This window comes from Labrus mixtus, chromosome 9, assembly GCF_963584025.1.
Source record: "Labrus mixtus chromosome 9, fLabMix1.1, whole genome shotgun sequence".
Classification (NCBI taxonomy): domain Eukaryota; kingdom Metazoa; phylum Chordata; class Actinopteri; order Labriformes; family Labridae; genus Labrus; species Labrus mixtus.
The window spans coordinates 5,033,372-5,046,024 of record NC_083620.1 but is presented as its reverse complement, the minus strand read 5'-3'; the positions used below and the strand labels follow the sequence as shown (position 1 = coordinate 5,046,024).

General features: G+C 44.2%; 1 protein-coding gene across 1 annotated transcript in view; it reads left to right on the top strand.

Moving 5' to 3' along the window:
* Window positions 1-12,433, top strand: part of LOC132979915 (alpha-2-macroglobulin-like) — a 36,382-nt gene extending 23,949 nt beyond the window's left edge. Inside the window, exons 29-36 of the mRNA XM_061045741.1 lie at window positions 1,379-1,620; window positions 6,458-6,670; window positions 7,518-7,636; window positions 7,740-7,830; window positions 10,395-10,463; window positions 10,545-10,650; window positions 11,154-11,195; window positions 12,345-12,433. Coding sequence (XP_060901724.1) covers window positions 1,379-1,620; window positions 6,458-6,670; window positions 7,518-7,636; window positions 7,740-7,830; window positions 10,395-10,463; window positions 10,545-10,650; window positions 11,154-11,195; window positions 12,345-12,349 — 887 coding nt within the window. The 3' untranslated portion in view covers window positions 12,350-12,433. The remainder of the gene's footprint in view (window positions 1-1,378; window positions 1,621-6,457; window positions 6,671-7,517; window positions 7,637-7,739; window positions 7,831-10,394; window positions 10,464-10,544; window positions 10,651-11,153; window positions 11,196-12,344) is intronic.
* The last annotated feature ends 220 nt before the right edge of the window (window positions 12,434-12,653 follow it).

The following is a 12,653-nucleotide window of genomic DNA, read 5'->3' as shown; positions in this document are numbered from 1 at the left end:
AATTAAAAAGTGTTCTTGCGCCTTTGCATAATATTGACATACCCACACTCAGTGCAGCATTAGCATTTTGTGTAAATGTAGGTAAATATCACACATTTCATTTGTCTTTAAGACATGACAATCAAATGGAAGTGATGTAAGAAGACAAACAGTTTGCTCAGCCAATAGTTGGCTTTTATTTGAGATATTGTCCAATTCACTCAAAGTTAATGTGTATTAATAGAGAACAAACCATATGACGTATTTTTGTAGGCTAACCCGGAAGTAGCATCGCCATGGGGTCTAATGAGAATTCGCCTATGGGATTTTTGCATTGGATTTTGGATCATTGCAGAAAATAAGCTCTGTGGCAATCGCACGTTTCTGAAGCATAGGCGTTTTGTTCAGCAGGATAATCTCCGCAGATGAACACCATTTTTATGATGTTTGAAGCGTTAATGCGGCCGACAGAAGTAAGAAGCTAACGTTATGCTGCAAGCAAACTACACCACGGTCGGATGATTGTGACGTCACTAGCGTTATGCTTCAGACGATCTCTGATAAACTAATCCACGTAGCTTGATAAATTGTTTACTAACCTCATATCTGCTTTAACATACAGATTAAACCTACAAGACATCACAGACTAGTGAGAGAGTTCCCGGCCTCTGTGTCCGGCGTGATGATGTTTAATGTCCCCGACAACCACTGTAGTCACATTTAGCCACTTGTTAGCAACAGCCTTTTTAAAGACACGTAAAAACTTTAAAATTCACAAGTGGGGGTATTACCTAACGTAGTTTATGTGGTCTAACAAAACACCAACATCTCTTAGGCTTGTGTTAACCACAGACCTTATTTCAGGCGTCTAACCACAAACCCATTTAAAATCCCTGTTGACTTTTAGACGTTAGACCCCATGGCGCTCAAATGCTAACTTACTTCCGGGTTTTAGGACTCATTCCTGTGGCGCTCTATAGGCTGCCGTCATTAGCAATTAGCAGAAGATTAGTTAGCATCAGAGTTGACAGACAACAGAGTGGGGATTTCCACACAGTATTTTTATAGCATACAATGCCAGGTCTCCACAGTGCTATATTCACTACTCATACATGAGCAGTAGTCAGAGACTTCTCAGTCAGAACAAACATATGATGACTAACAACTTTCTCTGTCACAAAAACCTCAACAAAACCAAGGCACCGCCTTGTAGTACTACAATGATATTTGGACTGTTACACAACACCACTTGTATTCCAACTTTTCCTGAAGCTGACATAAAATTAAGGATTTTTAGGCCTCATCAATCATAGGAAAATCCAGTTAAATCCCAGGACTTATCCCTGCCACGTCACAATTAAGGTAACTCACCTTGTCTCTGTGTTGATGCTGTTTGAAGGGGATTTACTTCACTGGTCTCAGGATGAGGAAGATACATCAACGTCTCAGGATGAGGAAGATACATCAACGTCTCAGGATGAGGAAGATACATCAACGTCTCTGTCTGTGGAGATCAGCTCTTATGTGCTTCTGGCCTTACTCAGTGCATCTCCCTCTGCCGAGGACCTGCGATTGTCATCCAGCATCGTCAGATGGCTGACAGGACAGCAGAACCAGTACGGAGGCTTCTCCTCTACCCAGGTAAGTCCCAAACAGGACAGGCACACCAGCAGATTAACATTTTCCACTCAGGTTATTGTATATTATGAAAACTCTTTAATCATTTAGTTTTTCCCAATTTCGTTTTCAGATGTATCATCAGTTTAAGCCCCAAAGGCTCTTTGCACAAATTTACAGCTGTAGACAAAAAAAGTGAATTATTGGGTATATATGGATGGCTGGATTAATGGGATGCTATAAATATAAATAAATGCTATAAATATAAGTATGTTCTTCAGATTATAATATACAGATTAAGGTGCAGTGAGCATGCTATACTAGTTTACAGATAATATACAGAATATGGACATATTGTACAGGTCGTTAACTTATTGAGGTGATATGAACATACTGTAGTACAATAATACAGGTGGATGAGAGATGTGTGTATGACCAGGAGGAGTGGTGGGGGGGGATGATGGGTGTGAGGTGATGTGCAGGGGAAGGGGGGTCAGAGTTCGGGAGGGAGACAATGGCTGTTTTCGAAACAGCGTACTACTATCTAAATCAGTATGCAGTATACACTGTATACTGCATACTGAGTTCAACAGTAGTATGTAGTATGACAGCCAGTCGTCGGTTATTTTGCAGTATGCTTGGCACGGTTAAACTGGTTTTACTCAGCTGTGAATAATATGTAGTAATAGAGGAAGCGAAGCACCCTGTAATTGCAGCTGCTTGTCCAGCTGTGACACATACACTGTACAGTCTACAAAGCAGGAAAATAAGAGGTGGTAAAAACATATAAATATATGAACATGTCATATTTGTTATTGGTTCATAATGTGGCCAGATATTCAGTCACCGCCACTGACGAGTTCAAACAGCTGCGCTCCACCATTTTGATCTCTGACCTGGCACTTTGCATTGTGGGAAACAGTACGCAAGGTAGACTGGTCCAATGCATACTGTACATTTTTCCCGAATCAGTATGACATCCTGGTATTTTTGGCATACTGCGGCTCTCGCAGTTGTTCGCATACTGCATTTTTGCCAAATCAGTATGTACTAGTAGTATAGTATGCGGTTTCGAAAACAGCCATAGTTCAGAGTTCGGTGGGCAGAGTTCAGTAGAGAGACAGCTCTGGGGAAAAAGCTGTTCCTCAGTCTGCTGGTTCTGGTCCGGAGGCTTCAGAAGTGCCTACCGGAGGGCAGGAGGGCAAACAGTCTGTGGGCAGGGTGGGAGGAGTCTTTAAGGATGCTGTGAGCTCGCCACAGACAGCGTTTTCTTTGGACGTCCTCAATGGCGGGAAGTGGACACCTTGTGATGCGCTGGGCGGTTTTTACCACCCGCTGTAGCGCCTTACGGTCTGTGACAGAGCAGTTTCCGTACCAGACTGGTCAGGATGCTCTCGATCACACAGCGGTAGAAGTTCATCAGTACAGCTGAAGACAGGTGGTGTCTCTTCAGTGTCCTCAGGAAAAAGAGGCGTTGATGAGCCTTCTTAACCAGACTGGAGGTGTTAGTGGACCAGGAGAGGTCCTCTGTGTTGTGGGTCCCCAGGAACTTGAAGCTGGAGACAGCCATCCCGTTGATGTGAATGGGGTTGTGCGTGCTTCCTCTTTCTCTCCTAAAGTCCACAATGAGCTCCTTCGTCTTGATGGTGTTGAGGAGCAGGTTATTGTCAGCACACCAGGCGGCCAGATGCTGTACCTCCTCCCTGTAGGCTGTGTCATCGTTGTTGCTGATGAGGCCAATCACCGCCATATCGTCCGCAAACTTGATGATGGTGTTGGATCCATGTACAGGTCCGCAGTCGTGGGTGAAGAGGGAGGAATGGGCTCAGCACACAGCCCTGTGGTACGCCTGTGTTGAGTGTGATGGTGGTGGAGCAGGTGTGTCCTGACCTAACATACTGGGGTCTGTTGGTCAGAAAGTCCATTATCCAGTGACGGAGGTAGGTGTTGAAGCCCAGGTCTCCGAGTTTAGTGTTTAACTTGGAGGGGATGACAGTGTTGAATGCTGAGCTAAAATCAACAAACAGCATTCGTGCGTATGTGTTGTTATTGTCCAGATGTGTGAGCACAGAGTGCAGCGCAATGGAAACTGCATCCTCTGTACTCCTATTGCTGCGGTAGGCAAACTGGTATGGGTCCAGTGTGGGTGGGAGGCAGTTTTTCAGGTGTGCTAGGACCAGTCGCTCAAAGCACTTCATTATGATGGGTGTGAGTGCTACAGGGCGGTAGTCATTCAGGCCTGTCGGGCTGGAGTGTTTCGGCACTGGGACAATGGAGGTGGCTTTGAAGCATGCTGGCACAGCTGCTTGGGCAAGGGACAGGTTGAAGATGTCCGTAAAAACCCCAGTGAGCTGCTCCGTACATGCTCTAAGCACGCGGCCGGGGGTGCCGTCTGGACCAGCAGCTTTTCGAGCGTTGATCTCAGTGCAGCGTGGACGTCTGCAGGAGGTCTGGTCGTGGTCTGCGTCTCCCTGTTGTCTCTGTTGAAATGAGCATAAAAGTGATTTAGCTCATTCAGGAAGGAGACATCTGTGGTTATTGGGGTGGAGTTGCTGGGTTTATAATCACTGATGGCCTGGATGCCCTGCCACATGCGTCTGGGGTCGGAGTTGGAGAAGTGTTCCTCTACCTTCAGCTTGTAGCAGTGCTTGGCCTTGATGATGCCCCTCCTCAGGTTTGCCCTGGATACGCTGTAGGCCATTGCGTCATCTGATCTGAAGGCGGTGTTGCGGGCCTTCAGCAGGAGCCGCACCTCCTTGTTCATCCATGGCTTCTGATTTGGGTACGTGGTGATCTGCTTCCATCTTGTAACACTGTCGATGATGGTATTGATATAATCCAGCACAGAATAAGTGTAGGTGTCAATGTCTGTGTGAGAGCCCCAGGTAGCCTGAGGGCGCGGTCACACTGGCCATCCGTACCGTGCTGTACCCAAGCACGATTGCCCCCCGCAGTGCCATTTCCCCGCTGGCTGGCGAGGCCCACGGTCACACTACACAGGACTATCCGTGCCTAAGCACGATTACCTCTTGTACATAACGTCGAGTCCGCGTCTGCACATCGGAGAACAACAGAGCATGACAGCTACCTTACCGACTTTCCGCGCGAGTCCGTGCGGACGACCGCACATCGGAGAACAACACAGAGAACATGACAGCTACTTTGTGACTTGTATTGTGTCATTTTAGTCAGATACAGCCATGAAACTCTGGATTTCTCCATAATGAAGGCTGTCAGCATTGTGCACCCGTATGCTTGTGCATGAAGTGTACCGTGCTGAAGCACACCTCTCCGAAGTGTGCCAAAGCCAAGGAAGTGTACCGTGCCTGAGCACGATACGGAGCGGTCACACTGGTCAAACGAACTGGACTTTAGCGTTGAAGCGTGCTTGGGCACGGTACGGATGGCCAGTGTGACCGTGCCCTGAGAGGCAAACATACTCCAGTCTGTGTGATGGAACTTGTCCTGAAGTACAGAGTCTGTCCCCGCTGGCCACACTTTAATAGTTGTCACTGATGGCTTCACACGTTGGATGAGTGGGGAGTACTTGGGGATGAGGAACAAAGAAAGGTGGTCTGACTGTCCCAGTTGGGGGAGGGGGGTCGTGGTATAGGCTCCTGCGATGTTTGTGTAATCCAGATCAACATGATCCAGAGTTTTGTTTCCTCTTGTATTGCAGGAAACATGCTGGTGAAATTTGGGGAGCACTGTCTTTAAGTTTGAGTGGTTAAAATCACCTGCAACTATAAATGCAGCCTCCGGGTGAGCATTCTGTTGTTTACTGATAGCTGTGTAAAGTTCCTTCATAGCAGCTTTTGCATCGGCATCCGGGGGGATGTAGGCTGCAGTTACAATAGTGGAGCTGAGTTCCCTTGGCTGATAGAAAGGTCTGCATTTAACCATGAGAAACTCAAGGTTAGCTGAGCAGTGTCTCCCAACAATGACAGAGTCTGTACACCAAGCTTTGTTAATATAAATGCACTGCCCTCCTCCTCTGGTCCTCTGCTGTTCTGTCTGCCCGGAGTGTGTGGCGACCGGCTAGCTTGATAGCATTGTCCGGTACTCCGTTGTTTAGCCATGTTTCCGTGAAGATCATGACATTACAGTCCATAAGTCTCGTGCTGTGGATGATGCGAAGTTGTAACTCGTCCATTTTGTTCACCAAAGACCGCACATTAGCGAGGAAAATGCTGGGTAACGGGAGACGGTGCGGTGTTAGCTTTAGCTTAGCTCTTATCCCTCTGCGCTTCCCCCGCCTTTGTTTATGGTCTCGACGCCGCCTGCGAGCACTTCCGCCCGGCCAGGTAGAGTGCGTAGCCTCGGGTGTTTTGGCGATCTCAGGGATGAGTCGAAGATTGGTGATTAGATCGTCAGGGAGGTGTAGTCCAATATCCAAAAGTTCCTGTCAGGTGTAGGATTTTAAGGTGAAGCTGTTCCGTACGAACAGACCCCAGATGAACAGGAAAATTACTGCAAAATTGCAAAACTGAGAGAGACGCTGGGCCTCGCGATGCAACTGCTTGGGGCCCCAGACCAGTAGGGGGCCCCCTGACGGGTAGGAAACCTCCCTCAGGGGCCCCATCTGACAGCACTCACTCTCCTTGCATGCATTATTGGTGTGAAAACCAAAGTTTGTCAATGAAAGTCAACCTAAAAAATTCAAAGGAATTATCCATCTATAGGAGAGTAAACAGAAACAGGAAAAAAGAGGAAGTGGAATAAGCATCGGGACAATGGCAGACATAATGGTGATAAATGCAGGTTATAGGGCCTCTCATTATTTCTTGCCTGGGCCCCAGTAGACTCTAGAATGGCCACTGTCTTTAATGACTCATAATGATTTGTCTTTTGTGTGTTGAAGGACACCGTGGTGGCTCTGCAGGCTCTGTCTCTGTACTCCACTAAAGTGTTCAATCCTGAAGGTTCCAGCACTGTGACAGTTCAAGCTCCCAGCGACCAGCTGACGTTTGATGTAAACCCTCACAACAAACTGCTCTACCAAGAGGAGGCTCTGAAGGACATGACAGGAAATTACAGCCTGGAGGTGAAGGGAACTGCCTGTGCTTCAATGCAGGTGATTGGAGAATGTCACTCTTATACCACAATGGTCTGAATTCATTATCACCTTGTTCACACTTGCACATGATGTGGATTTCCTTGTTGTTGATATGTTTGATGATGAAGAAATTTGCCGTTGACACTGACTTGCTTACATAATGATCATTTTATTGACAAACAAGTTACAGCATCGCCAGGCTCGCCATGGTTCGACCTGGGAGAGACACAGCCAAAAGTGATCTCTCCCGAACATACACTGAGAATGCTATTTATACACAATGTCACAGGGCACATGAGGACATCTGTTTCTTCTTGGTTATCTCTCTGGACTCAGGACAACCCCTCTTACTACAACTGGAGAGACACAGCCAAAAGTGATCTCTCCCGAACATACACTGAGAATGCTATTTATACACAATGTCACAGGGCACATGAGGACATCTGTTTCTTCTTGGTTATCTCTCTGGACTCAGGACAACCCCTCTTACTACAACTGCGGGGGTTTCTGTCTTAGATATATGTATGTCATAAACTCAAAGGACAACACAGGTCACAAATACAATCTCTTGTCCAGATGTCCCTGGGCAACTCTCTGGACACAGGGGCCCATTTGTTCACATTCCACTGTGGGGGATCCTAGCTTAGATTTAGGCATCACTCATCCTGCCAACAACACCTCTAAACAACCATTCCACTGAAGGAGACTCCTTCATCAGATACAAATTCTTTACAGATGTGTGCGTTATACACTTAAAGGGCATTATAATATCGCTGTCCTGGATATTTAATACACCTTCACACAAAACTCCTGAAAAACTTGTGAAGATTAGCATTAAAATCATGTCAAACTTTTTTTTTTCTAGATTTCTCTTCAGTACAACATCCCGTCTCCTCCACCAGCCTCTTCTCTCCGTGTGGAGGCTGAACCGCATGCTGACTGCATGAGCACATCTCGCAGCCTCAGTCTGACGCTGAAGTCGGTGTAAGTAATCAACAACAACTGTACTGCACTTACAGTGAAAGTGTCCTCCCTGGCTGTAGATTTTGGAGAAACTAACTTTGAGTTATTATGGGGTCAATTACAGACATTATGGAAGCGACAACATGACAAACATGATGATAATGGAAATCAAACTACTCTCTGGATTTATCCCAGATGCTGAGTCTTTAAGGATGGTGAGTCATTACAGCAACTTCAACCTGAACTTTTCTGTCAGCTATTGATGTTAGTATGATGGTGATACTAGCCATTACCATAAACTCACAGAGGCCATCCCCTCTGACTTCCTCCTTTGAGTGGGAAGCTTAAATGTTTACTTAATGCTCTACTGCTGTTATCAAGGACGCCCTGACATCACCTTTTACTTTCTCGACTGCATATTTAGCAGTATGAATTCAGCTATTAGTTGAAACCAAATTGGGTTTCGGCAGCCAAAATACATTAGTATTATTTGGAGGAGGTCGTGTTGCTTTAGAGGAGTGAGTAGTTTGCAAATTCGTCAAAGCTAAACAGTAGATACAATAATCATCAGGAATGTTTCTGACCCTAAAAAGTGGAGCCAAGAAGTCTTGAAAATATTCATGAAATATTTCCTAGACCGGCTATATCTAGGCCTGTTGCATAGTAGCCTACATTTATTACCCTCCAAGTATATATGCCATCTTTTTTGTGTACTGTACTGTATATACTTGCAGTTGCACACAGAGACCTTCTGTGGCACCAAAGAACATCAAACCAAATTCCTCCATAATGTGGATTCACATATGAACCTTCTAATGCAGTGGCTTTAATCATTTTGTTCAGCCGATATTATTCTGCACTCAATTTTATTTTTCTACCTCATTAAAAAACAGACTACCTACAGGAGGCTGTTAACCGAAATGCAAGTGAAACTGATTTAACCACGTCGTATTTATGAAGAGTGTCATATTCAGCAGGGTGCAGGAACAGAACAACCCTTAAAGTCCAGATGTTTGTAAAAGTATTCAAATAAATGCATTCATGATTGATGTGAAAATGTGCCAGATAATCACTAGGGATGTGTTGCGACCTAGAAATATTTGTATGCAATTCAATTTGACAGAAGAAAGCACACTACACTATAAGTTAGAAAGTACTGTATATAATATTATTTCACATTTGTTAATTAAAAAACAGAAGGTACTGTAATGTCATGTTAGTTTACACAGAAATTAAAAAGCTGTTATTAACTCTTAATTTTAGGTTTTGATATATGACGTCATCGGCCTGCGTGCAGAGGTGACGTAGATAGTCGGGGTCGTGGTCAAGAGATAATGCGCATGTGTGCCGTTTTTGTTGTCAGGACCCGATGCTTCTTAAGAGAGATAATCATAAAAAAATACAACACCGGGAAGAATAAAGTTGCCAAACGGAAGACAGAGTCCTGGTCTTTTCATGGGTGCAACAATACAGTCAGCCCACGGTTCAATACATACCTTGGTTTTTTGGTCACAGTTCACGGTTCGGTTCGGTTCTGACGGAATGGGCCGTTAAAATGTTTCCAGTGTTAAGTATTTTAGGCACATTTTTACAGAACATCAAGGGATTTAGAAAGAGAGCTACTTTTTCTCATTTTAAAACTATTTATTTTACTTTGAAGCAAAACAAATTCAGGTGCTCTCCTTTCAGCCTATTGCAAAGTCAGATTAGATTTGAACATGAAGTAAACTACAATTAGCTCAATGAATGTCAACTAAAAAGTGCAAAAAGGTGACATACTGTCATATTTCTCTTTTAGTTACGATTATCGCTCCTCTCTTATTCTTTAACGTTCAGTATTGTAAATATTTTGAGTATTAACAGCAGCTCAAACGATTGAAGAACATTTCAAAAGACATCAAACCTCACACTGAAGGTTCAGATGTGGTTTATGATCAGTTTAGAGTTTTTAATAAGAGCAGTGAGGGTGATGCGCAGACGCACAGACAAAGGAGCACTCAGTTGATGTAGAAAGACATCAGTTAGTTAACAGACAGCAGCCTGCCATGTAGTTCACATACTTCACTGGTTAACATGTAAACTATAGAGCAGATGATCAATTTAACTTTTTGTTTCTTCTCCGTCCACTTATATGCGTAATGGCACATTCCCTCACTCTCGCTCACCCGTATAGCTCTCTCTCTCCCTCTCGCGGACCCACAGTTATCTTCTAATGCATGTTTTTGACATAATGAGGGAGAGAGGCTTTCGGAAAAAGGGTGTTTGAAGGGCCGCCAGGGCCGGTAGGGTGGCCATCCCCAACCCTGGCTCCTCCTCACTGCTCGCCATGCTAAAACTAATGTTGTTGTCAGCGTCACGAAACTGTAGCGCGTGGTGATTGGCTATTAACTCACTTGGCGGGGTTTCCACATCCCTGCACGCTGACTCACAGGCACACACAGACAGAGCCAATTTAGAGAGAAATACAATGCGCCGAAACTAGTTAAACGCCAAACCGTTAAAACCGCAATTCACAAGTCAGTATTGAACCGTGAATGCCGTAACGAACGGTTCAATATTTTATTGAGAATTGTTGCATGCCTAATAATCACTAAAGGAGATTTAAAAAAGAATCATAAGACTAGATCCTAGTTGTAAAGTGGTTCAGAAAAAAGGGGCAGTTAGGGAAAAAAAGATCAGAATACGGGATGTTGTCTAGCTGTCGATAACCGGTAATTCCCTCCCCGTGTGTCCCGTTGGTGTAAAATGGCCGCAGCTGTAATGTGTCGTCTCCTCACAGATCAGAGACTCTGAGCTGGTGGAACGTCTTGAATATATTGGAGATCGTCTTATCGTTTATATACGGGAGGTAAGAGAAACGACACACAGAGGAACATGACTAGATGCTCTCCGATCCAGATGTGTTACTGATCTGTTTTTCTTCCTACAGTTACTGAAAAATCAAATCACGCGCCACTTTCTAATTCTCCAACGTAAGCTTCCAGTGCGGAACCTGAAGCCAGCTTTGGTGAAGATCTACGACTACTATCAGCCAAGTGAGTCACACACTAAGTCCCGCTGTCCATTCAGGTGGGGCTGGGGGAAAAAAAACAATGACAGGGATACTTTCTGTCAATAACTATGATAAGCTTTGATGACCGATTTCACTCAGTGTGAATAGATGAAACTGCCTTTAAATATGAATTCTTGTAACATCACATTTTGTAATTGATTACAAATTGCAATGGTTATCACATAATGCAGGAGTTGTATTAATATGGTGCATGATGTAATAACTAACCAGGAAGCATGTCTCCATTCATAGAAATTAACATAACACCATTCTTTTGATGTATTCTAGCATGAATCATACTGCCTCTGATCAGGTGTCACTGTGTTCATTAGGGCGCTGTGGTACACACTGTACACAACAGAGTTCATTTTTTATAGTATATGATCCGATTTAAGTCCAACATCAAGTTTTCTACATGAAACACATTTGCTGTTGGAGCTTCAACTGTATCTGTTCAAACTTTCTCATGCTCATTTTTCCTTTCAGGTCACAGCGCTGAATTTGAGTATGCGCACCCCTGTGCTACAGGTAATAATTAAAACCCTTTCTTTTCCCTTTTTAACTGAACTGTTTTCTTCACATCAAAGCCCTTCTAGGGACGGGTCTAGCAAATTAACATCAGCTACATACACTATAGCTGTTTTCACATATGCACTCCGGACAATATCTAGATATTTACAGGAGGACTTCTCCGGAGATTCTCCCGAACTACCCGTTCACATATGTTCCTCACAGCGGGGGACTTTCCCTGTCAGAGGGGAGGGGGCGCGGGGGGATTTCCCGACGTAAGACGTGATGTAAATAAACAATGCGTTACAATGAGAATATTTGTCTTTATATCAATGCTATGTGTAATCCAATGGAATGACAACACCCACAAAAGAGAGGAGAACAACATACTGACGAACAAAAAACAGAATGGAGACGTTTAATTACGTGCACAGAGATCGTAGTGGTCGCGTGCAGACACTTTAGGCAGTCACTGTATATAAACGTCATTCTCTTTTCATTGGCTGAAATTGAAATCTCTGGAGTATATTCGGCCGTGTTCAGACATCAGCTCACTCTGACTTTCTGTGGATAAAATACTAGGGGTCTGGCCGGATAACCTCCAGGTAAAGTCTGCACGAAAAATGCGGCTGTTTGCGTTCACACATAGCCTAAAGCACCTCCGGGTAGCCAAAGTTTTTCAGGAGATTTCCGTATGTGTGAAAAGGGTTTATGATACTTGCTTTGGATGGCTGTTTTCAGTTCGTCTATGTACACTGTATCTGTCCCTAACCAATGCACGGATTAAGAATGCAGAAGCCACAAACTCTTGGAGGCCTATAGGCATAGACCTATAACAAATAAAAATATATGTAACCTGCATAGACTGTAAGTATTAGGGTAACCTGTTGTTATACGAGTAGGGTATGTCTGTCTGTGAATGGCTCAGTGAGTTAGTACGCATGTGTGTGTTGTGGAGCGAGTGAGGGAACAGAGGCCTGTGTGTGTGTTCGGTCGTTGTGTGCAAGAGTGACGTCAGAGCAGGAAACAGAGTAAGCAGCCTATCAGAACAGTACAGTTTGAGCTCTGTGTGTAGCAATATTAACCGCCCGACTCAGACAATGAATTGATAATCGTGTATACTGTGTTTTCTTTGAGTCAATTAATCACCATTTTCTTTCCATGCAGATTGAAGAGTGAAGGTCCTTACCGGCAAAAGCTTGTGGATTGTTTAATGAGAATCAATACATTTGATTAAACTTTGAATATTTCTGTCAGTCTCTGTTTACTTGATGGTTTACCTGAGCCAACAATCATTTGCACCCTGTAAGGGCTTTTATTTGATAAAAGATTGATCACTTACCCAGTAAACACAACAGATCCATGTAATCTAATTCATATTTGGCTGATGCAAGAGTCAGAAAGCCGTCTCATATTTCTTACCCCTGGCAAAACACTCTGCTTATTGATTCATAGTCATTTACACACTTAAAAGTA